This window comes from Chiloscyllium punctatum, chromosome 26 (genome assembly GCF_047496795.1).
Source record: "Chiloscyllium punctatum isolate Juve2018m chromosome 26, sChiPun1.3, whole genome shotgun sequence".
In the NCBI taxonomy this organism is placed as follows: domain Eukaryota; kingdom Metazoa; phylum Chordata; class Chondrichthyes; order Orectolobiformes; family Hemiscylliidae; genus Chiloscyllium; species Chiloscyllium punctatum.
The window spans coordinates 2,838,330-2,862,452 of record NC_092764.1 but is presented as its reverse complement, the minus strand read 5'-3'; the positions used below and the strand labels follow the sequence as shown (position 1 = coordinate 2,862,452).

Sequence of the window (24,123 nt, the reverse complement as noted above, 5' to 3'; positions counted from 1 at the left end):
AGCAACCTCCCAGATGTAATAGTGGCTGAAGGATCTGAACTGAAGGGAATTTATATTAGGCAGGAAATGGTGTTGGAGAGACTGTTAGGTCTGAAGGCTGATAAGTCCCCGGGACCTGATCGTCTGCATCCCAGGGTACTGAAGGAGGTGGCTCTAGAAATCGTGGATGCATTGGTGATCATTTTCCAATGTTCTATAGATTCAGGATCAGTTCCTGCGGATTGGAGGGTGGCTAATGTTATCCCATTTTTTAAGAAAGGAGGGAGAGAGAAAACAAAGAATTATAGACCAGTTAATCTGACCTCAGTGGTGGGAAAAATGCTGGAGTCAATTATAAAGGACGAAATTACGACACATCTGGATAGCAGTAACAGGATAGGTCAGAGTCAGCATGGTCATATAATGAAGGGGAAATCATGCTTGACTCATCTTATGGAATTTTTTGAGGATGTAACTGAAGATGGACAAGGGAGATCCAGTGAATGTACCTGGACTTTTAGAAAGCCTTTGATAAAGTTCCACATAGGAGGTTAGTGAGCAAAATTAGGGCACATGGCATTAGGGGCAAAATACTGACATGGATTGAAGATTGGTTGGCTGACAGGAAACAAAGAGTAGTGACAAACGGCTCCCTTTCGGAATGGCAGGCGGTGACCAGTGGTGTGCTGCAGGGATCAGTGCTGGGACCGCAGCTTTTTACAATGTACTTTAATGATATAGATGAAGGTATTAAAAGTAATATTAGCAAATTTGCTGATGACACAAAGCTGGGTGGCAGGGTGAAACGTGAGGAGGATATTAGGAGAATACAGGATGACCTGGACAGGCTAGGTGAGTGGACGGATGCATGGCAGATGCAGTTTAATGTGGATAAATGTGTGGTTATCCACTTTGATGGCAAGAACAGGAAGGCAGATTACTACCTAAATGGAGTCAAGTTAGGTAAAGGGGCAGTACAACGAGATCTAGGTGATCTTGTACATCAGTCAATGAAAGCAAGCATGCAGGTACAGCAGGCAGTGAAGAAAGCTAATAGCATGCTGGCCTTCATAACAAGAGGAATTGAGTATAGAAGCAAAGAGGTCCCTCTGCAGCTGTACAGGGCCCTGGTGAGACCGCACCTGGAATATTGTGTGCAGTTGTGGTCTCCAAATTTGAGGAAAGACATTCTGGCTATTGAGGGAGTGCAGCATAGGTTCACGAGGTCAATTCCTGGAATGGCGGGACTATCTTATGCTGAAAGATTGGAGCGATTGGGCTTGTATACGCTTGAGTTTAGAAGGCTGAGAGGGGATCTGAGATTGGGACGTGTAAGATTATTAAAGGGTTGGACACTCTGGAGGCAGGAAGCATGTTTCCGCTAATGGGCGAGTCCCGAGCCAGAGGACACAGTTTAAAAGTAAGGGGTAGGCCACTGAGAACAGAGTTGAGGAGAAACTTCTTCACTCAAAGAGTGATGGGTGTGTGGAATGCTCTGCCCTAGAAGGAGGTGGAGGCCAAGTCTCTGGATACTTTCAAGAAATAGTTGGATAGAGCTCTTAAGGATAATGGAATCAAGGGTTATGGGGATAAGGCAGGACAGGATACTGATTGAGGATGATCAGCCATGATCATAATGAATGATGGTGCTGGCTTGAAGGGCAGAATGGCCTACTCCTGCACCAATTGTCTATATTCCTGAGTCGTAAAAGATTAACATCCAGTTCATCAACAGGGAAGGCAAATGGAATGAAGTATAAAAGTAGGAGGTTTTGCTAAAACTATAGAAGGCACTAATGAGACCGAAGCTGGAATTTGTGACAAAAACAGAAATCGCTCATGAGATGCAGCGTACTGGATGAAGCATTGCTAAACTGGAAATAGAAGATGAACATGTAGCAGGGGTGAACCATGATCAATGATGCTGCAGGCTTCAGTGGTCAAGTGCTGGATTCTTGCTCAATTTTTAAAAATAGTCTTTTGTACTTTCATTAGGTGTAAAGTGCTTTGGAAGACTGCGAGGTGATGGAAGGGGCTACAGAAATATAAAATGTTTGTTTTTAATCTTTGAGCACTGGCCACGGTCGGAATGTCACTTACAAGGGGAGCACAGTGGGTTGGCAGTGTAGAAATTCGGGAAGAGCATTCCTTCTGCCGCCATTCGGTCCAGGTTGGGCGTCTCTCTGGAAGGTTCCCCGAAGACCCCCAGGTCCCCCCAACCCATCTGCAGATGGATAGAGAGAGAGAGAGGGGCTGAACGACACTCACCCTGACACACATTTCCAATGACTCTGATTAGAAAACCGCGGGAGCGCGCGGATGGGGAGAGGCGGGAGCGCGCGGAGGTCGGAGCGATACGGGGCGGGAGCGCGCTAGGTGATCCGGAAGTTGCCGGGGAGTGGTTTGGGAATGCGCAAGTAAAACAAGTCGGGGGCGCGCATCAGCAGTTGTCGCTCACGTCGTCCATGAGGAGGATGATGATGTTGGGCGCGCTCCCGGCCTCGGTTCCCGCCGCCGCCACGAGAAAGAATCCAAGCATCAACCGCCACATCCTGGTGTCTGCAACCCCGTGACCACGTGCCCGTGTCAGCTGACCTGCAGCAAGATGGCGGTTTGTGTGGCAGTGATCGCGAAAGAGGTGAGTTTGAGAGAAACAGACACCGGCACCCAACCCCCCAACACCTACCCCCCAACCCACCCCCCACACCTACTTCCAAACCCACCCCCCCCCCCAAAACCTACTTCCAAACCCACCCCCCCACCCCACTACCCCCTCACCCCACTTCCAAACCCACCCCCTCACCCCCCTCCCCACCCCCCTCACCCCCTTCCCACCCCCCTCACCCCCTTCCAGACTCACCCCCTTCCAGACTCACCCCCTCACCCCCTTCCAAACCCACCCCTTTCCAAACCCACCCCCTCACCCCTTTCCAAACCCACCCCCCCACCCCCTTCCAGACTCACCCCCTTCCAAACCCACCCCCTCACCCCCTTCCAAACCCACCCCCTCACCCCCTTCCAAACCCACCCCCTCACCCCCTTCCAAACCCACCCCCTCACCCCCTTCCAAACCCACCCCCCACACCTACTTCCAAACCCACCCCCCCCAACCCACCCCCAACACCTACTTCCAAACCCACCCCCTCACCCCCTCACCCCCTTCCAAACCCACCCCCTTCCAGACTCACCCCCCCACCCCCTTCCAGACTCACCCCCCCACCCCCTTCCAGACTCACCCCCTTCCAGACCCACCCCCCCACCCCCTTCCAGACTCACCCCCTTCCAGACTCACCCCCTTCCAGACTCACCCCCTTCCAGACTCACCCCCTTCCAGACTCACCCCCTTCCAGACTCACCCCCTTCCAGACTCACCCCCTTCCAGACTCACCCCCTTCCAGACTCACCCCCTTCCAAACCCACCCCCTCACCCCCTTCCAAACCCACCCCCCCACCCCCTTCCAAACCCACCCCCCCACCCCCTTCCAAACCCACCCCCCACACCTACTTCCAAACCCACCCCCCCCAACCCACCCCCCACACCTACTTCCAAACCCACCCCCCACACCTACTTCCAAACCCACCCCCCACACCTACTTCCAAACCCACCCCCAACACCTACTTCCAAACCCACCCCCCCAAAACCTACTTCCAAACCCACCCCCTCGCCCCCTTCCAGACTCGCCCCCGCTCCCAAACTCGCCCCCGCTCCCAAACTCGCCCCCGCTCCCAAACTCGCCCCCTTACCCCCCGCTCCCAAACCCACCCCCCCACCCCCCAACACCCGCTCCCAAACCCACCCCCCCCACCCCGACTCCCAAACCCACCCCCCCACCCCGACTCCCAAACCCACCCCCCAACATCTATTCCCAAACCTACCCCCAAACCCACCCCCACCCTCAACACCCACCCCCCACCCTCAACACCAAACCCACCCCCCAACACCTACCCCCAAACACACCACCCAACACCTACTCCCAAACACACCCTCCCACCCTCAACATCTACTCCCAAACCCACCCCCACCTTCAACACCTACTCCCACACCTGCGCCCCCACCCTCAACACCACCTCCCAAACCCACCGCCCCACCCTCAACACCACTTCCCAAACCAACTCCCCATCCTCAACACCACTTCCCAAACCCACTCCTCACCCTCAACACCACCTCCCAAACCCACTCCCCACACACCACCCTCAACACGTACTCCCAAACCCACCTTCCCCACCTTCAACACCCACTCCCACACCCACCCCCCCCACCCTCAACACCCGCTCCCGAACCCACCCCCCCACCCTCAACACCCGCTCCCGAACCCACCCCCCCACCCTCAACACCCGCTCCCGAACCCACCCCCCCACCCTCAACACCCGCTCCCGAACCCACCCCCCCACCCTCAACACCCGCTCCCGAACCCACCCCCCCACCCTCAACAACTGCTCCCGAACCCTCCCCCCCACCCTCAACACCTGCTCCCGAACCCCCCCCAACACCCGCTCCCAAACCCAACCCCCACCCCCCAACACCTACTCCCAAACCCACCCCCCCACCCCCCAACACCTACTCCCAAACCCACCCCCCCCACCCCTACTCCCAAACCCACCCCCCCCACCCCTACTCCCAAACCCACCGCCCCACCCCTACTCCTAAACGCACCCCGACTCCCAAACGCACCCCGACTCCCAAACCCACCCCCCCCACCCCGACTCCCAAACCCACCCCCCCCACCCCGACTCCCAAACCCACCCCCCCCACCCCGACTCCCAAACCCACCCCCCCCACCCCTACTCCCAAACCCACCCCCCCCACCCCTACTCCCAAACCCACCCCCCCACCCCGACTCCCAAACCCACCCCCCCACCCCGACTCCCAAACCCACCCCGACTCCCAAACCCACCCCCCCACCCCGACTCCCAAACCCACCCCCCCACCCCTACTCCCAAACCCACCCCCCCACCCCTACTCCCAAACCCACCCCCCAACATCTATTCCCAAACCCACCCCCCACCCACAACACCTACCCCCAAACCCACCCCCACCCTCAACACCCACCCCCCACCCTCAACACCAAACCCACCCCCCAACACCTACCCCCAAACACACCACCCCACCCCCAACACCTACTCCCAAACACACCCTCCCACCCTCAACATCTACTCCCAAACCCACCCCCACCCTCAACACCTACTCCCACACCTGCGCCCCCACCCTCAACACCACCTCCCAAACCCACCGCCCCATCCTCAACACCACTTCCCAAACCCACTCCTCACCCTCAACACCACCTCCCAAACCCACTCCCCACACACCACCCTCAACACGTACTCCCAAACCCACCTTCCCCACCTTCAACACCCACTCCCACACCCACCCCCCCCCACCCTCAACACCTGCTCCCGAACCCACCCCCCCACCCTCAACACCTGCTCCCGAACCCACCCCCCCACCCTCAACACCTGCTCCCGAACCCACCCCCCCACCCTCAACACCTGCTCCCGAACCCACCCCCCACCCTCAACACCTGCTCCCGGACCCACCCCCCCACCCTCAACACCTGCTCCCGAACCCACCCCCCCACCCTCAACACCTGCTCCCGAACCCACCCCCCCACCCTCAACACCTGCTCCCGAACCCACCCCCCCACCCTAAACACCTACTCCCCACCCTCAACACCTACTCCCACACCCACCCCCCCACCCTCAACACCTGCTCCCGAACCCACCCCCCACCCTCAACACCTGCTCCCGAACCCACCCCCCCACCCTCAACACCTGCTCCCGAACCCACCCCCCCACCCTCAACACCTGCTCCCGAACCCACCCCCCCACCCTCAACACCTGCTCCCGAACTCTCCCCCCCACCCTCAACAGCTGCTCCCGAACCCACCCCCCCACCCTCAACACCTACTCCCACACCCACCCCTTCACCCCCCCACCCTCAACACCTACTCCCACACCCACCCCTTCACCCCCCCACCCTCAACACCTACTCCCAAACTCACCCCCTACCCTCAACACCTACTCCCAAACCCACCCCCCTACCCTCAACACCTACTCCCAAACCCACCCCCCTACCCTCAACACCTCCTCCCAAACTCACCCCCCAACTCTGAACACCTACTCCCAAACTCACCCCCCCCACTCTGAACACCTACTCCCAAACTCACCCCCCCGCTCTCAACACCTACTCCCAAACCTACTCTCCCAACCCTAAACACCCACCCACGCCCCACCCTCAACACCCACCTACTCCCAAACCCACCCCCCCAGCCTCAACACCTACTCCCAAAGCCACTCCACCCACCCTCCACACCTTCTCCCAAAACCAACCCCCCACCCACCCTCAACACCTACTCTCGACACCCCCCCTCACCACCCCCTCCCTCGACACCCCCCCTCACCACCCCCTCCCTCGACACACCCCCTCACCACCCCCTCCCTCGACACCCCCCCTCACCACCCCCTCCCTCGACACCCCCCCTCACCACCCCCTCCCTCGACAGCCCCCCTCACCACCCCCTCCCTCGACAGCCCCCCTCACCACCCCCTCCCTCGACACCCCCCCTCACCACCCCCTCCCAAACCCACCCCCCCTCACCACCCACCCCCCCACCCCCCCTCACCACCCCCACCCCCCCTCACCACCCCCACCCCCCTTCACCACCCTCACCACCCCCACCCCCCCCCACCCCCCCTCACCACCCCCTCCCCCGGCACCCCCCACCCCCCTTCACCACCCCCACCCCCCTTCACCACCCCCACCCCCCCTCACCACCCCCTCCCCCCCCTCACCACCCCCTCCCCCCCCCTCACCACCCCCTCCCCCCCCTCACCACCCCCTTCCCCCCCCCTCAGCACCCCCTCCCAAACCCACCCCTCGGCACCCCCCCTCCCTCGACACCCCCCCCCCCCTCCCTCGACACCCCCCCCCTCCCTCGACACCCCCCCCCCTCCCTCGACACCCCCCCCCTCCCTCGACACCCCCCCCCCTCCCTCGACACCCCCCCCCTCCCTCGACACCCCCCCCCTCCCTCGACACCCCCCCCCCTCCCTCGACACCCCCCCCCTCCCTCGACACCCCCCCCCTCCCTCGACACCCCCCCCCTCCCTCGACACCCCCCCCCTCCCTCGACACCCCCCCCCTCCCTCGACACCCACCCCTCCCTCGACACCCCCCCCTCACCACCCCCTCCCAAACCCACCCCCCCTCACCACCCACCCCCCCACCCCCCCTCACCACCCCCACCCCCCCTCACCACCCCCACCCCCCTTCACCACCCCCACCCCCCCTCACCACCCCCCCCCCCCCCCCCACCCCCCCTCACCACCCCCTCCCCCGGCACCCCCCACCCCCCTTCACCACCCCCACCCCCCTTCACCACCCCCACCCCCCTTCACCACCCCCACCCCCCTTCACCACCCCCACCCCCCTTCACCACCCCCACCCCCCCTCACCACCCCCACCCCCCCTCACCACCCCCACCCCCCCTCACCACCCCCTCCCCCCCCCTCACCACCCCCTCCCAAACCCACCCCCCGGCACCCCCCCTCTCCCTCGGCACCCCCCCCCTCCCTCGGCACCCCCCCCCCCTCCCTCGGCACCCCCCCCCCTCCCTCGGCACCCCCCCCCTCCCTCGGCACCCCCCCCCTCCCTCGGCACCCCCCCCCCTCCCTCGGCACCCCCCCCCCTCCCTCGACACCCCCCCCCTCCCTCGACACCCCCCCCCTCCCTCGACACCCCCCCCCTCCCTCGACACCCCCCCCCTCCCTCGACACCCCCCCCTCCCTCGACACCCCCCCCCTCCCTCGACACACCCCCCCCCTCCCTCGACACCCCCCCCCTCCCTCGACACCCCCCCCCTCCCTCGACACCCCCCCCCCTCCCTCGACACCCCCCCCCTCCCTCGACACCCCCCCCCTCCCTCGACACCCCCCCCCTCCCTCGACACCCCCCCCCTCCCTCGACACCCTCCCCCCTCCCTCGACACCCCCCCCCTCCCTCGACACCCCCCCCCTCCCTCGACACCCCCCCCCTCCCTCGACACCCCCCCCTCCCTCGACACCCCACCCCCCTCCCTCGACACCCCCCCCCCCCTCCCTCGACACCCCCCCCCCCTCCCTCGACACCCCCCCCCCCCTCCCTCGACACCCCCCCCCCCTCCCTCGACACCCCCCCCCCCTCCCTCGACACCCCCCCCCCCCTCCCTCGACACCCCCCCCCCCTCCCTCGACACCCCCCCCCCTCCCTCGACACCCCCCCCCCTCCCTCGACACCCCCCCCCCTCCCTCGACACCCCCCCCCCTCCCTCGACACCCCCCCCCCTCCCTCGACACCCCCCCCCCCCTCCCTCGACACCCCCCCCCCCTCCCTCGACACCCCCCCCCTCCCTCGACACCCCCCCCCTCCCTCGACACCCCCCCCCCCTCCCTCGACACCCCCCCCCCTCCCTCGACCCCTCCTCCCAAACCCACTCACCCGCCCTCAACGCTCAGCCCCCCCAGCCCCAACCCATTCCCCCTCATCACAACCCAACCCTCACCATCATCCCAAACTCCACCCCAACCCAAACTCCCCTCCCGTTCAGTGAACTGTACCGTCACCCCTGGGACCAGGAGGATGATGGAGAGGAACAGCCCTTGGTTTCTCCCCCCTCCCCTCCCAGGCAGGCAGAGTGGTCTCCAGGAGGGGTGGGATATTCTTCAAAGTTATATTTTACTTTTGAACTCAGTTGCTAACCACTTACATTGTTGTTTCTCCAGAATTATCCATTGTACATTAAAACAGTTCCAACAGAGAATGAGCTGAAGTTTCATTACACGGTCCACACTTCACTGGATGTTGTGGAGGAGAAGATCTCCGCTGTTGGGAAGGCACTCGTGGATCAGAGGGAGCTATACTTGGGGCTGCTTTACCCCACTGAGGATTATAAAGTGTATCCTTCATTTACAGCCACAAGCTGTATCTTAGATAATATAAATAAAGTTCAAAAAACAGGAAAATAAAGCAAAGGTGAGGAATAGCCTCTCTGATGGATGAAATCACTTCTATAGTAACATACAATGCAATAAATGTTTAGCAAACAATGGAAACCTTATTGTGAGTGTTAAGAAATTAATATATTTTATGTGCACAGAAACTGAAGATCAGAGGGCCCGTTGAGAACTGTTAATAAAGCACATAGTGTTCTTGAACTTTATTAATAGGGGCATAGAGTACAAGGACAAGATTTAAATGAATGGCTCCAAGAATGAGGTATTTCTTTTCCAAGGATAGATTAGCAAAGTTGGGGACTTGTCAGAAGAAGGCTGGATGATTCAATTGAGGTTTTCAAAATCGTAAGTGGACTTGATAGGGAGAAACTGTTCTAGTTGTAAGAAGAACAAGAAATGGTATAGATTTAAAGTAATTGCAAAAGTAGCAAATGTGCTGAGAGAAAAAAGTACTTTTTGCACAGCAAGTAGTTAGAGAATGGAAACTATTTAGAAACATGGAGGCAGGTTCAACTGAGGTATTCAAGACAGCATTGGATAATAATTTAGACAAAATTAATGTGCAAGGGTGGGAAAAATGCAGGAGAAGGATCGTAAGCAATGATACTCCTTTGAAGAGCCAGTGTAGATGTGATGAGCTGTACTTCCTACTTCTGTTTCTATGTCTCGTGATCTTATAAAGGCTTTAGATTCCTGGGACATTGCAGTTGGTTCTGTAGAAGTTGGACCTGTACATGCAGGACCGCATGAAGACTAACATTGTTGTGTTTTGCTGCAGGGAACAACTCTAACTTGGTCGGTTGGAAACCAGAAGGTAATATTAAAAGGGAAAAACAAGGTGCAGACAAAACTTGGATAGACAAGAGAACACAATGGAAAAATAGTCATGAGTTGGGGCCAGAGTAAGAAGAATGTAACATGGTCTTAATTTGGCTTGTGCGGCCTGTGGTAATAAAGTTAGTGAGTTGCAGGTGCAGATAGACAACAAGAAATATGATGTTATGGTGTAAATGGAGACCTGTCCCTAAAAACAACAGGACTGGGTAATGAATAATCTGGATATATAGCATTCAGTAGTAAAAGGAGATGAGATAGCATTGATTGAACTTTTTATTGGAAGAGAGGATCAAGGATAGAACCTAGTTGGTTTGAATTGAACAATAGAAGTACATTATATAAAGAACAGATTTGCAAATAAATTGTAGAGGGGTGCAAAATGTATAAGTAACTTTTTTTATTTTTCCAGTCTGCATTAAGATTCTTGGCATTTCTTCACAGACATATGTTTTAGTTTGTACTCGTTGCTTGCAGGCCCACAGGTGGCTGGACTGGAAGTGAAAGTGGAGGCACTGTTGGCAAAATTGGATATATCCTCCTCTCTTCCATGTTGGTTCTTCATGAAGTCTCAAAATTGTCTTTTGCACTCATTGCGTCAAAGTACTGACTCACTGCTGAAATAACAGGCTATGGTGCCTGGAGATATGTCACACACTTGGAATATTGTGTTCGGTTCTGGTCACCTCATTATAGGAAGGGTGTGGAAGCTTTAGAGAGGGTGCAGAGGAGATTTACCAGGATGTTGCCTGGATTGGAGGCCATGTCTTATGAGGAAAGGTTGAGGGAGCTAGGGCTTTTCTCATTGGAGTGAAGAAGAACGAGAGGTGATTTGATAGAAGTGCAGAAGATGATGAGAGGCATAGAGTGGATAGCCAGAGACTTTTTTTCCATGTTGGAAATGTATGTCATGAGGGGGCATAATTTTAAGGCTATTGGAGAAAGTTTTATGGGAGATGTCAGAGGTCGGTTCTTTACACAGACAGTGGTGGGTGTGTGGAATGCACTGCCAGCAGTGCTGGTAGTCAGACACACTAGGGACATGTAAGTGACTCTTGGATAGGCATATGGAAGTTAGTACAATGAAGGGTATGTAGGTGAGTGATCTTAGTAGGATAATAGGCCAGCACAACATCGAGGGCCAAAAGGCCCGTACTGTTCTATTTTCAAGTTGAGAACTTAAAGCAAAAGTAATATAAGCAAAAAGCTTTTGAGAAAAGACTGGTAGTTAACATAAAACAGAATTCAAAAGTTTTCCATAGACCTATAAGTATTAAAAGTATGTTAAGAGTGGGTTGATAAAGGATCAAGAAGGGGATTTTAGCACAGAAACTGATCAAGATTGAAGTGCTGAATCATTAAAATATCACGGACAGGTGTAGAAAATATTTAGAAATATTAATGGGATGCTAGTCTTTATATTCCATGACTAGATTAAAAGGGCATGCAATCTATTCTGCAGTTAGACAAAGCTCTGATTAGACTAGACCTCGAGTTACTGTGATCAGCTCTAGGCATCACACCACTGTAAAAAGGTACTGGCCTTGGAGGGAGCCAGTGTAGATCTACCACAATTATACCTGGACTCCACGGGTTAAATTGCAAGGAGTGTGCACAGACACGAATTGTATTTAAGAGAAGCTTGTAAAGTAGATTGAAACTATTTCTGCTAGTTAGGGTATGAAGGACTAGGGGGCATAGGCTAAAAGTTATAGCCAAAAATGAAACTAAGAAACACATCTACACAACGGCCCAAAATTGCTCTCAGTATTCCAATGTGGTCTATTTGGAGTTTGGAATTATCTTTCACAAACAACATTTGATGTTAAATTAGTTATTTCAAATCTGAAGTTGATAGGTTCATGTAAACATAAGGTTTTGAAGGTTTATCGGGCAAAGGCGGTTATGTGGAATTGGGTCACATATTGTTGAATAAGAGTGAGAGACCGATGAGCTAAATTACCATCTTTTATCCTTCTGTTCCCACACAAACAGGGATTGACCTCAGTCAAGCCTTGGAGGAATCCAATCAATGCTGATCAATAAATTGAATCATGAATTCCACTTTTATCTTAAAAACAAATTGTGGGAAAGGGGCAGGTCAATGAATCCATCAAATTGATATTGCCTTAACTCCATGGTATCGCCTATCCCCAATAATCCTTGATTCCCTTCTCCATCCAAAAGCTCAGTCTGTACCCAGATGTCATCGGGAGGTGATGGGGCTGCAGCTGGTTGAAATGAAAACCTGATCCCTGCTGGGGTTTTATGCAGACTTTGGGTGAGGGTGGGATCTTGCTTGACTGTGGTGCCACTACAGTTCAATAGCAGCTGCTTTTCACTCATTTTAATGGGGTCATTGCTTGACTGAAGTCTGTGTCTTGACCTGAATGGAGGAAGGGATGTATGTATAGAGGGTAACTTGCACCTTGATAGCTAAAGCCTGTATTCTGAGAAAATGTACCTTCACTAATGTTTACAGATATGGCTACGTTACCAATACGAAGGTAAAATTTGTTATTGTGGTGGATTCTTCCAATATCGCTTTGAGGGACAATGAAATCCGCAGTGTAAGTTGTTGCCAGTTAAGTGGGGGCATGATAAAAAGAGGGTCTCTGGGATGACAGACCAGTGGGTGTGAGGGATACTTCAGTGAGAGAGACCAGGTCGAGGGTCTCTGAGCTGAGTGCCAGGGAGTGAGTGGGTTTTATGGGTATGTGGTGTGTATGGCAGTTAAGAAGACAAACATCGTGTTAACATTCATTTTGGGAGCAGGGATATATAAGCTGAGGCTATATCAGGCTCTGGTCAGACTGCATTTGGAATATTGTACGTGATTTTGGGCCCCGTATCTAAGGATGGATGTATAGAAATGATGACCAAAACTGTACATTGTCCTCCAGGTGCGATCTCACCAAAGCCCTGTATGGCTGCAACAGGACTTCCTGAGTTTTAGGAATTAGATTTAGAATATTGTTTTTTGTCATTTGTACTCAATTACAGGAGTACAGTGAAACATTTAGTGTCGCCCTGTATGGTGTCATCTTAGGTACAGATCTTATGCTATATTCCATTTGCAATAAAGGCTAATATTCCATTAGCATTTCTTCTTTACTTGCTGTATCTGCATGCAAACTTTGTAATTCATGTCCAAAGATACACAGATATTGTGGAGTCTTTTTATAACAGAATATACTTCTGTTGATGCTAAAGAAAAATCTCCTTAAATGATACTACAAATTCTTAATGATCTTACTTTTTAATCTATGCAGTCCATTGTCCTGTATTTGCCTTCATTTAAGTTTAAAATGCTAGTTTCAGATCCACATTTCTTGCTTTCAAATTGAACATTAACTTCTGTCATGATGACCCTTATCTGGAGGATCCTTTACTATGAATTCATTATTCCTGCCTGGTTACACATCGCAAAGTTTAAAATAACCAGTTGGTTTCAAGTTATTGAGAAACTGTCTGCAGTACACTGTATGAACTCACCCTGTACCTATGCCTGTTTGATACATCTAATCAATGTGAAGATTAGAATCTCCTAAGATTACTGCATTACCTTCCTACAAGCCCCATTATTTATTTTTACTCTGCCCAATAGAAACATTGAATATAGGAGAGGTAGGCCATTTGGCCCTTCAAATGGCTGTGTCATTCAATATATAATGGATGATTGTCTAACTCTTTACTCTGTCTCTGCTTGGTCACTTTAGTCCTAGGAGCTATATCTAACTCCTCCTTGAAAACGTTCACTGGTTTGGCCTCACCCTCTTCATGAGCGAATTCCACAGCCTTACCACTCTCTAGAGGAAGACATTTCTCATCTCAGATCTAAATGACCCAGCTGGTATCTGTAAATAGTGGCACCCTGGTTCTGAAGTCCCTGGTCACCAGAACGTCCTTCCTCCATTTACGCTGTGTAGTCCTGTTAGAATTTTGTAGATTTCCATGACATCTCCCTTCATTCTTCTCAACTCTAGTGGATATAGTCCGAATTGATCCAGCTTTCTTTATGTGTTAGCCTTGCCATCTCATCAATCAGTCTGGTAAACTCCCTCCACATCCAGAGTATCCCAATCTCCCACAATTGAGTTTAAAGCCCTCTCCATGGCATTTGTTCCGAAGACAATCCAAAAAATATAGTCCTGGTGCATCGCCTCATTAATCAAAATTCGTTTCTCCCACACCAATCGTTTGAGTCACACATTTGACTCTTTAATCTTATTTACTCTCTGCCAACTTTTTCATGGTTCAGGTAGTAATCCAGAGATTATTACTTTTGTGGATTTTGTCAGTGGCTGTTGGTACTCTCTGTCACAATGTTATTCTTGCTGGTGTTCGTGATACTGTCACATTAGGACAACTAGATCCTTCAAGTTCAAGTTCCTCTCCAGCCTTGTGGAGCTTTATTTCACCCTGGTACCAGGCAGGCAACCCCTTTCTTTTTGGGACTGGCTGCAGAGAACAGTGTCTGTCCCCTAACTATTTCGCCTGTTAGCCCTCTACTGCAATTTTGTTTTTGGTTTCCCCACCTGAAAGGCAGCTCACTTCATGGTACCATGGCCGTTTTCTTTATCCTCACTGCAGTTCCTGCTCTCATCCATGCAAGCTGCAAAGACCTCTAATGTGTTGCACAATTGTGAGAGCTGAGGTTTCAGTAGCACTAATTTCTGGATTGCCATACCTGCCTGTCCTACAGTTACAGTTCATGGTCAGGGATAGGTGAGTAAACATGAGTAATCAGCTCTCAGAGGTGTAACTAGCTCCTACAGCAAGTAACTCACCCTGATGCTTTGCAATGCCTGAAATTCAGCAACTCGGAGCTAAAGCTCCTTGAGCTCCAGCTGTTTAACTGCAGATGTGGTTACCATAAATTTCTTGGTGTCCACCGCTGTCTTGGAGAGCAGCTGTGACACATGACCTGCTGCGCCACCTTTATTTTCCTTTATGTAACTAATTAAGTTTCAAATTTACAATGTCACTTAACGATTAATAAAACTAATCTTAATGTTTTTATCTCTCCAGATGTTCAGAAAACTGCATAACTCCTACACAGATGTCATGTGCAATCCATTCTATAACCCTGGAGATCTGATTCAATCCAAGTAAGTTAAGAAAAAATCATGGGTTTATAGAAATTGATTCACACTTTCCAGCTATGTACATGTGTTGTGCTGCTGTAATGTGGGGGCAAATGGGAATTATCAAAAGATTAAACAGTGGGAATTGAAATTTTCAAGGCTGATTTTATTTTTCGTGTAAGAATATTGTGCGACAAAGGAAATGTGTGAAAGTGGATTTGAGCTGAATGCTGGGATTGACTTGAGGGCTGAATGGCTCTTTCTGTTGCTGTTGTCACTCTCACCTGTCCTTTAGAGCAGCTTTTCCCCTATTGACTGTATGGAGAGAAGGGGGAATGGATCAGTTTGGGATAGAATCCAGTATACAGTCTCAAACCAGTTCTATATCCTGATTCTTGTATGTACTAACACTGCAGAATTGGCATTCAGATGTGTTTGAAAATCGGAGTTTTCTGAGGATACTGGGGTTGTATTCGTTGGAGTTTAGAAGATTAAGGGGAGATCTAATAGAGACATACAAAATAATACATGGCTTTGAAAAGGTGGATGCTAGAAAATTGTTTCTGTTAGGCGAGGAGACTAGGACCCGTGGACACAGCCTTAGAATTAGAGGGGGTCATTTCAGAACGGAAATGCGGAGACATTTCTTCAGCCAGAGAGTGGTGGGCCTGTGGAATTCATTGCCACGGAGTGCAGTGGAAGCTGGGACGCTAAATGTCTTCAAGGCCGAGATTGATAGGTTCTTGTTGTCTAGAGGAATTAAGGGCTACGGGGAGAACGCTGGCAAGTGGAGCTGAAATGCGCATCAGCCATGATTGAATGGCGGAGTGGACTCGATGGGCCGAATGGCCTTACTTCCACTCCTATGTCTTATGGTCTTATGGTCTTATGGAGTTAGAGGGGTGTTGTCAGCAGATCCTCTGCACTCCATCTCCACTGGCGATAGTACAGGTTGGGGGGAATTGGAGGAAATCTCTTCATTACTTGGTGTCCACTGAAGCAATTCTGACAGTTCTTCCAAGTAAGTTATACTACATTACCTCGCTGTGGGCACAATTCATTCCTCTGTACTTTATGAAGGTTGTCTGTCTGATTTTCTGACCTGTGAGTGGCTGGTGAGCTGAGGTCTATTCCAGTATTGAACAAGTTACCAAATACTTCAGGTCCCAAGGTGATTAAAGGTCATCCAGTGGGAAAGCACTGCCAGAGGAAACTGACTCAGTGCCTCTTTGTTCAGACCTGACCACTGCTGACTCCAGATATAATGGAGTGGTCTCCCAGATTACCAACAGAGGTAGGCCTGCCAACATCCAGCTGTACTTAAGGAAGATATTCCCGGAAATAGATCCAGGGAAGTTATTTGGGTGGAACTGAGAAATAAAAAGGGATGATCACCTTTATGGGGATTGTATTATAGACCCCGTAGTAGCCAGCGGAAAATTGAGAAACAAATTTGTAGGAGATTTCAGTTATCTGTAAGAATAATAGGGTGGTTATGGTAGGGGATTTTAAATTTCCAAACATAGACTGGGCCTGCCATAGCATTAAGGGTTTAAATGAAGAGGAATTTGTTAAGAGTGTACAAGAAATTTTTCTGGGTCAGTATGTAGATGTACCTCCGAGAGAAGGTGAAAAACGTGGCCTACTCTAGGGAAATAAGGCAGGCAGGTGACTGAGGTGTCACTGGGGGAGCACATTAAGCCAGCGATCATAATTCTATTAATTTTGAAATACTATTGGTAAAGGATAGACTGGATCGAAAAGTTGAAGTTCTAAATTGGAGAAAAGCCAATTTTGATGGTATTAGGCAAGAACTTTTCAAAGGCTGACTGGGGCAGATGTTTGTGGGTAAAGGGAGGGCTGGAAAATGGGGAGCTTTTAGAAATGAGAGCCCAGAGACAATATATTCCTGTTCGGATGAAAGGAAAGGCTGGTTGGTATAGGGAATGCTGGATGACTAGAGAAATTGAGGTTTTGGTTAAGAGAAAGAAGAAGCATATGTCAGGTATAGACAGGATAGATCAAGAGAATCCTTAGAGTATAAAGGCAGTAGGAATATACTTAAGAGGGAAATCAGGAGGGCAAAAAGGGGGCATGAGATAGCTTTGGCAAATAGAATTAAGGAGAATCCAAAGCGTTTTTACAAATACATGAAGGACAAAAGGGTAACGAGGGAGTGAATAGGGCACCTCAAAGATCAGCAAAACAGCCTTTGTGTGGAGCCGCAGTAGATGAGGGAGATACTAAACGAATATTTTGCATCAGTGTTTACTGTGGAGAAGGACATGAAAGGTATAGAATGTAGGGAAATAGATGATGACATCTTGAAAAAATGTCCAAATTACAGAGGAGGAAGTGATGGATGTCTTGAAACGCATAAAGGTGGATAAATCCCCAGGATCATGTCAGGTGTACTCTAAAATTCTGTGGAAAGCTAGAGAAAGCTGGGCTTCTTGCTGAGGTACTTGCATTATCGATAGTCACAGGTGGGGTGCCAGAAAACTGGATGTTAGCTAACGTGGTACCATTATTTAAGAAAGGTGGTAAGGACAAGCCAGGGAACTGGCTGGTGAGCCTGACGTCACTGGTGGGCAGGTTGTTGGAGGGAATCCTGAGGGACAGGATTTACAGATATTTGGAAAGGCAAGGACTGATTAGGGATAGTCAAGATGGCTTTGTGCTTGGGCAACCATGTCTCACGAACTTGGGTTTTTTGAAGAAGTAACAAAGAGGATTGATGAGGGCAGACTGGTCGAGTTCAGGAAGGCATTTGACAAGGTTCCCCAAGGGAGACTGGTTAGCAAGGTTGGATCTCATGGAATACAGGGAGAACTAGCCATTTGGATACAGAACTGGTTCAAAGTTAGAAGACAGAGGGTGGTGGTGGAGGGTTATTTTTCAGACTGGAGGCCTGTGATCAGTGGAGTGCCACAAGGATTGGCGCTGGGTCCACTACTTTTCATTATTTATATGTAAATGATTTGGATGTGAACATAGGAGGTATAGTTTGTAAGTTTGCAGATGACACCAAAATTGGAGGTGTAGTGGACACTGAAGAAAGTTATCTCAGCTTACAACGGGATCTTGATTAGACGGGCCAATGGGCTGAGAAGTGGCAGATGGAGTTTAATTTAGATAAATGCAAGGTGCTGCATTTTGGCAAAGCAAATCTTAGCAGGACTTATACACTTAATGGTAAGGTCCTAGGGAGTGTTGCTGAACAAAGAGACCTTGGAGTGCAGGTTCGTAACTCCTTTGAAAGTAGAGTTGCAGGTAGGTAGGATCGTGAAGAAGGCTATAGGATATGAGCTTATGGAGAGGCATAATAGGCTGGGGCTGTTTTCCCTCAGCCTTTGCATGGGGGTGACCTCAGAGAGGTTTAGAAAATCATGAGGGGCACGGATAGGATAAATAGACAAAGTCTTTTTTTTCCCTGGGGTGGGGGAGTCCAGAACTAGAGGGCATAGGCTCAAGGTGAGAGGGGAAAGATATAAAAGAGACCGAAGGGGCAACTTTTTCACTCAGAGGGTGCTGAACTTATGAAATAAGCTGTCAGAGGAAGTAGTTGAGGCTGGTACAATGGCAACATTTAAAAGGCATCTGGATGGGTATATGAATAGGGATGGTTTAGTGGGATTTGGGCCAAGTGCTAGCAAATGGGACTAAATTAGGTTGGGATATCTGGTCGACATGGACGAGTTGGACTGAAGGGTCTGTATCTGTGCTGTACACTCTCTGACTCTAAGATCTCCTTGTAACTCTGACCACGTCTTGATATATTAGCTGGCTGCTTCTCGTAACTGATAGCTTTGTGCTCTGTGTTTCAGGGTCTTTGATAATATGGTTTCGGGTATGATGGTTCAAGTCTGCTGAAGCCCAGATGCGAAGTTCCTGCTCTCCTGTGCTGTATACTAACTTCATTATGTTTCCAGAACAGTCTTCGGTGACACAATATGGTCCTGAATAAAATGGGCCATCACCCAAGTTGCCATTGGATTCAGTTTTAATTTATGGTTTAAAGGTTTAATCAAGCCAAGTATTTATCACAAAAATGACGAACATTTGTTTCATTCCAACATATTATATAATCATAGCAAGATCTGTGAGCAAAGTAAGTTTTAGATTTTGTAAGTCTTGAAATTCCTCGAAACTCCATGTGGCTTGATTTCCTTACATGGAGAATGGGGTTGATTGGCATAAGGAGTGACTCAGAAGAAGATACTCTTGTTGAGGTATGCAAGTTGTGCAGAAGCAGAGAACCTTCAGGATGAATTGATGAGAGCAGAGACTGTTTTACCTTGTGTTATAAACAGATTTGCATGTCCTGCCTGCAGATCTTAGCCTGTGGGGAATTGGAGGTTGATGTGCATTTGTACAAGGGCACAGAACTGTAGATATGATTTCACCGGTACAGAGATGAATCCCTTACTAATTCTTCCACTTCTACCATTGGCTCTTAGTCTCACTAATTCAGGGGTAGCGTCCTAATTGAACCTAAGCATCTTTTCTTCAATATGAGAATTGGAAGTACCCCGATATTTGGACATCTGTGGGTTTCTATCGAGATGTTGAAGGTTTGATATGTTTTGTAATAGTTTGTTAGAGATATAGTGATCTATCAATTGAATGTACATTTCACTGGTATATCTATTCTGAATTATAAATAGATTTTGAGCACCTTACCCTTGTATCTTGATTGTGAAGCTTTTGGTACATCAACTCATTTTGGTTAAATTGTGCTATGTCCTTATCCTGTTTCCAACATTTGGCAAATCATTTAATGGATTAGAGTGGTGCTGGAAAAGCACAGCAGTTCAGGCAGCATCCGAGGAGCAGTAAAATCGACGTTTCGGGCTAAAGCTCTTCATCCGGAATATCATTTAATAGCCACCCTTCACACCTTCCAAACCCACAACCAGTATGACATTGGGCAAGGACAGCAGATATATAGGAATCCCAATTCCTGAACATTCCCCTCCAAGCCACTCACCATCCTAACTTGGAAAAATATTGGCATTCCTTCAGCGTCACGGGTTGGAAAATCCTGAAATTCCCTCGCTAAGAGTGTGTGAGTCAACCTACTGCACCACTTTCTCAAGGCCAACGAGGATCGGGCAATAAATGCTGGCCGAGCCAGTGATGCCCATGTCCCACATGAATTTAAAAAAAAAATCAATGTGTGTAAAAACGTCTAGTCAACATCCACTGGTGGGCAGGGTAAAATTACACTTGTGACCAATATTCCCTCTCAGCTGCACAGTTGCTCAGTAGCTCCATGCACACTGCCCAGCTCCCACTGCCACACAAGAAGCTTGAAAGTTCAGGCAGCAGCAAAAGAAATTTCAGGGAGCATTGACTGTCTTTGTCTTTTTGTGTTTTTTAAAATCTGGGACAAATGGAGAGAATGCTGAGTTTTAGAGAAGTCATACCAAATACAAAATGTTTAATTCTTCCTCTCTCCATGATGCTCCCAGATCTGCTGAGTTTCTCTAGCAACTTCTGTCTTTGTTTTATTTCATTGTAAACAACTGTTTGAGTAAGCAGTACACTTGCATTTGTTATCCATTAGTTTGCTGCCCACGGATCTGTGTACTCGTGAGGTCAGCCCCAGACCCCTCCTTTGTCCACAGTAAACCAACCGTGAAGTGTATTTGTGTGAAGCCTGTGCTCCTGTACCTCACGAATATCAAGGTCTAAGTGTAATCTAAGTTCAGATTGCGGATGATCTGAAGCCAAGGTTGAGTGCTGGTGGGTGGCTGAGCAGCTTGGAGCTGGGACCAAATGGAGAGAGAGAAGAGCAGTGTGAAGGTCCTCTCCCAACCTAGAAGCTGCCTGCTGTCTGCAGTCAAAAACTCTAAACCTGAAGAAAACCAGTTACTGTGAGATGTGACTTTTGAAGTGAGAAATCTGTCATTTCCCAAGTGAATAAATTACTCTCTACATCTTACAAATTATGACATGGAGGTGCCAGTGTTAGACTGGGGTGGACAAAGTTAAAAATCTCACAACTCGAGGTTAAAGTCCCAACAGATTTATTTGGAAGTACAAGCTTTCAGACCATTGCTTCTTTGTCAGATTGCTAGCTGCCTGACAAAGGGGCAGCGCTCCAAAAGCTAGTGCTTCCAAGTAAATCTGTTGGACTATAACCTGGTGTTGTGATTTTAACTCTTACAAATTAGTGGAAGCTTCCAGAGATAGAAATCTCAACAATGAGGGCTCTGGCCAGCCAAGAAGGATCATCTGAAAATCTGAACAGGAGACCAATAGCACTGAACTGGCTTTCAGGTTTTTCTACATCCACCAATAATCTGTTTTCCCTATTTGTTTGTGTTTAAGGAGTGATTATAAAAACTTTTCGTATAATCTTTTTAACCATAGCTAGAGTTTAATTACTTGTGACACATGATTTTTCTTGTTCAATACAGAAACTTGGTTCATGCCATCTGTCAATCTCAGACTAAAAGGGAAATTGGGGCACTGTGTGTACTTTATTAAAAAAACTTTAAACATACACCACAATCCTACTAAGTTCTGAACACTTGGCTGCTTCATCATCAAGAGACAATGATGTATTATGAGAATCTTTTATTACTCTTACAGAATAGATAGTGATGTAACTCATACTGGATTAGTGGTGCTGGAAGAGCACAGCAGTTCAGGCAGCATCCAAGGAGCAGCGAAATTGATGTTTCAGGCAAAAGCCCTTCATCAGGAATAAAGGCAGTGAGCCTGAAACATGGAGAGATAAGCTAGAGGAGGGTGGGGGTGGGGAGAGAGTAGCATAGAGTACAATGGGTGAGTGGGGGAGGAGATGAAGGTGATAGGTCAAGGAGGAGAGGGTGAAGTGGATAGGTCAAAAAGGAGATAAGCAGGTAGGAAAGTCAAGGAGACAGTGCTGAGCTAGAAGTTTGAAACTAGGATGAGGTGGGGGAAGGGGAAATGAGGAAGCTGTTGAAGTCCACATTGATGCCCTGGGGTTGAAGCGTTCCGAGGCGGAAGATGAGGCGTTCTTCCTCCAGGTGTCTGGTGGTGAGGGAGCGGCGAAGGAGGCTCAGGACCTCCATGTCCTCGGCAGAGTGGGAGTGGGAGTTGAAATGTTGGGCCACGGGGCAGTTTGGTTGAATGGTGCGGGTGTATCCGAGATGTTCCCTAAAGCGCTCTGCTAGGAGGCGCCCAGTCTCCCCAATTTAGAGGAGACCACATCAGGAGCAACGGATACAATAAATGATATTAGTGGATGTGCAGGTAAAACTTTGATGGATGTGGAAGGCTCCTTTAGGGCTTTGGATAGAGGTGAGGGAGGAGGTGTGGGCGCAGGTTTTACAGTTCCTGCGGTGGCAGGGGAAAGTGCCAGGATGGGAGGGTGGGTCGTAGGGGGGGTGTGGAACTCAGTCAATGCACAAACAATACATTGAAATAAAGGATAACAGCATGCTCCAATATCAATTACATCACTGCTAGAATGGTCACCGTCCTAAAAGAAATTCCAAAAAATTCCATCTTTACTAATTTAAGTTGAAGTACTGTACTGTAAAATTCAATGCATAAATAAACTTTGAATCACCCTTTCAGGAATTGATATTGTTAGTCATAGAGTCCTACAGCACGAAGCCAAGCCTTTTGGCCCAAACTGGTCCATGCCAATCAAAATATCCATCCACACTAACATTTCTATGTACTTAGCCCATATCTTTTCAAACTTTACCTATCCATATATTTGTCCAAATGCCTTTTAAATGTTGTTAATGTACCCACCTCAACCACTTCTGCTGGCAGCTCATTCCGTATGTGTATCACCTTCTGTGTAAAACATTGCCCCTTAGGTTCCCATTTATTCTTTCTCCTCTAACCTTAAACTGATACTGTCTAGTCCTCAATTCCCCAACCCTGGGAAAAAGATTGAGTGCAATCACGCTATTCATGCTTCTCATGATCTTATACACTTCTTTAAGATTCCCCTCAGTTTAAATAAAAAAAGTCCTAGATTATCCAATCTCTCCCTACAACTCAGATCATTGAGTCCTAGCAACATCCTTGTAAATTTTCAACTACATTCTTTCCTGTTTAATAATATCCTTCCTGTAGCAAGGTGACCAAAACTGAACACAATACTCCAAGTGCAGCCTCACCAACGTCCTGTACAACTGCAACATAACTTGCCAATATCTATACTCAGTGCCCTGACTGATGAGGGCCAGTGCGCCAAAAGCTTTCTTCAATGCCCTGGTTACCTGTGATGCCACTTTCAGAGAACTGTGCACCGGAACTCCAAGATTCCTCTGTTCTCTAACACTCCTTAAGGCCCTACTATTTACCATAAAATTCCTACCTTGAGTTGACTTTCCAAAATGCATCACCTCACATTTATCTATATTAAACACCATTTGCTATTTCTCCAGACAAACCACTGGCGTCTCCCAGCAGAGATTCCTGTGGAATACCACTAGTCAGATTTCCAGTTTGAAAAACGCCCTTTCGCTGCTACTTTGCCTTCGATGACTAAACCAGTTCTGTATCCATCTTACCAACTCGCTGCAGATACCATGAGATTTCACCTTTTGTATCGGCCAGCGATGACAGACCTTGTCAGAGGCCTTGCTAAAGTCCATATAGATAACATCTACTGCCCTGCCATCTTTATCACTTACTCAAAAAAAATCAAGTTTGTGAGATACAATCTTTCCTGCGTAAAGCTATGCTGCCTGTTTCTAATAGGTTGATATTTTTCCAAGTGAATTCTATCCATAAGAATCTTCTCTAGTAATTTCTCTATCATTGACATAAAGCTCACTGGCCTGTAATTTCCTGGATTATCCGTGGGTTGCCTTTCTTAAAGAAACCGCATTGGCTATTCTCCAGTCCTCTGGGACCTCTTCTGCAACTAAAGATGATGCAAAGATTTCGTTTAAGGTTGCAGCAATTTCCTCATCTGCCTCCCTCAGCATTCTGGGATTGATCCCATAAGGTCCTGTGCATTTAAATACCTTAGGTTTTCAAAACACCTAGACACCTACTCTTTTATATCTACATGTCCTAGAATATCAACATACGCTTCCTGAGACTCACCATCCACCATGTCCATCTTTGTTGTGAATACCGATGCAAAGTATTCATTAAGGACCTCACACACTTCCTCCAGTTCCATATGTAGACTCCCTCCTATGTCCTTCAGTGGACCTGTCCCTTTTCTGAATTGTCCACTTGTTCCTTATATATGTAAAACGTCTTGGAATTT

The 24,123-nt window shown here is 49.4% G+C and overlaps 2 protein-coding genes across 2 annotated transcripts in view; one reads left to right on the top strand and one right to left on the bottom strand.

Moving 5' to 3' along the window:
* Positions 1–2,542, bottom strand: part of galns (galactosamine (N-acetyl)-6-sulfatase) — a 96,317-nt gene extending 93,775 nt beyond the window's left edge. Inside the window, exons 1-2 of the mRNA XM_072595770.1 lie at positions 2,438–2,542; positions 2,080–2,203 (exon numbers count right to left, since the gene is read on the bottom strand). Of these exons, the coding sequence (XP_072451871.1) occupies positions 2,080–2,203; positions 2,438–2,530 (217 nt within the window). The 5' untranslated portion in view covers positions 2,531–2,542. The remainder of the gene's footprint in view (positions 1–2,079; positions 2,204–2,437) is intronic.
* On the top strand, positions 2,468–19,570 carry trappc2l (trafficking protein particle complex subunit 2L). The gene is made up of 5 exons (XM_072595772.1): positions 2,468–2,617; positions 8,737–8,909; positions 12,284–12,371; positions 14,833–14,912; positions 18,716–19,570. Exons 1-5 carry the CDS (start codon positions 2,585–2,587, stop codon positions 18,759–18,761), a joined length of 420 nt encoding a protein of 139 aa, XP_072451873.1. The 5' UTR covers positions 2,468–2,584; the 3' UTR covers positions 18,762–19,570.
* The last annotated feature ends 4,553 nt before the right edge of the window (positions 19,571–24,123 follow it).

Coding starts and splice junctions, on each gene's coding strand:
- trappc2l (XM_072595772.1), top strand. CDS start 2,585: ATGGCGGTTTGTGTGGCAGTGATCGCGAAAGAG. Junction 12,372..14,832: donor GGGACAATGAAATCCGCAGT/GTAAGTTGTTGC, acceptor TTATCTCTCCAG/ATGTTCAGAAAACTGCATAA. Junction 14,913..18,715: donor GGAGATCTGATTCAATCCAA/GTAAGTTAAGAA, acceptor TCTGTGTTTCAG/GGTCTTTGATAATATGGTTT.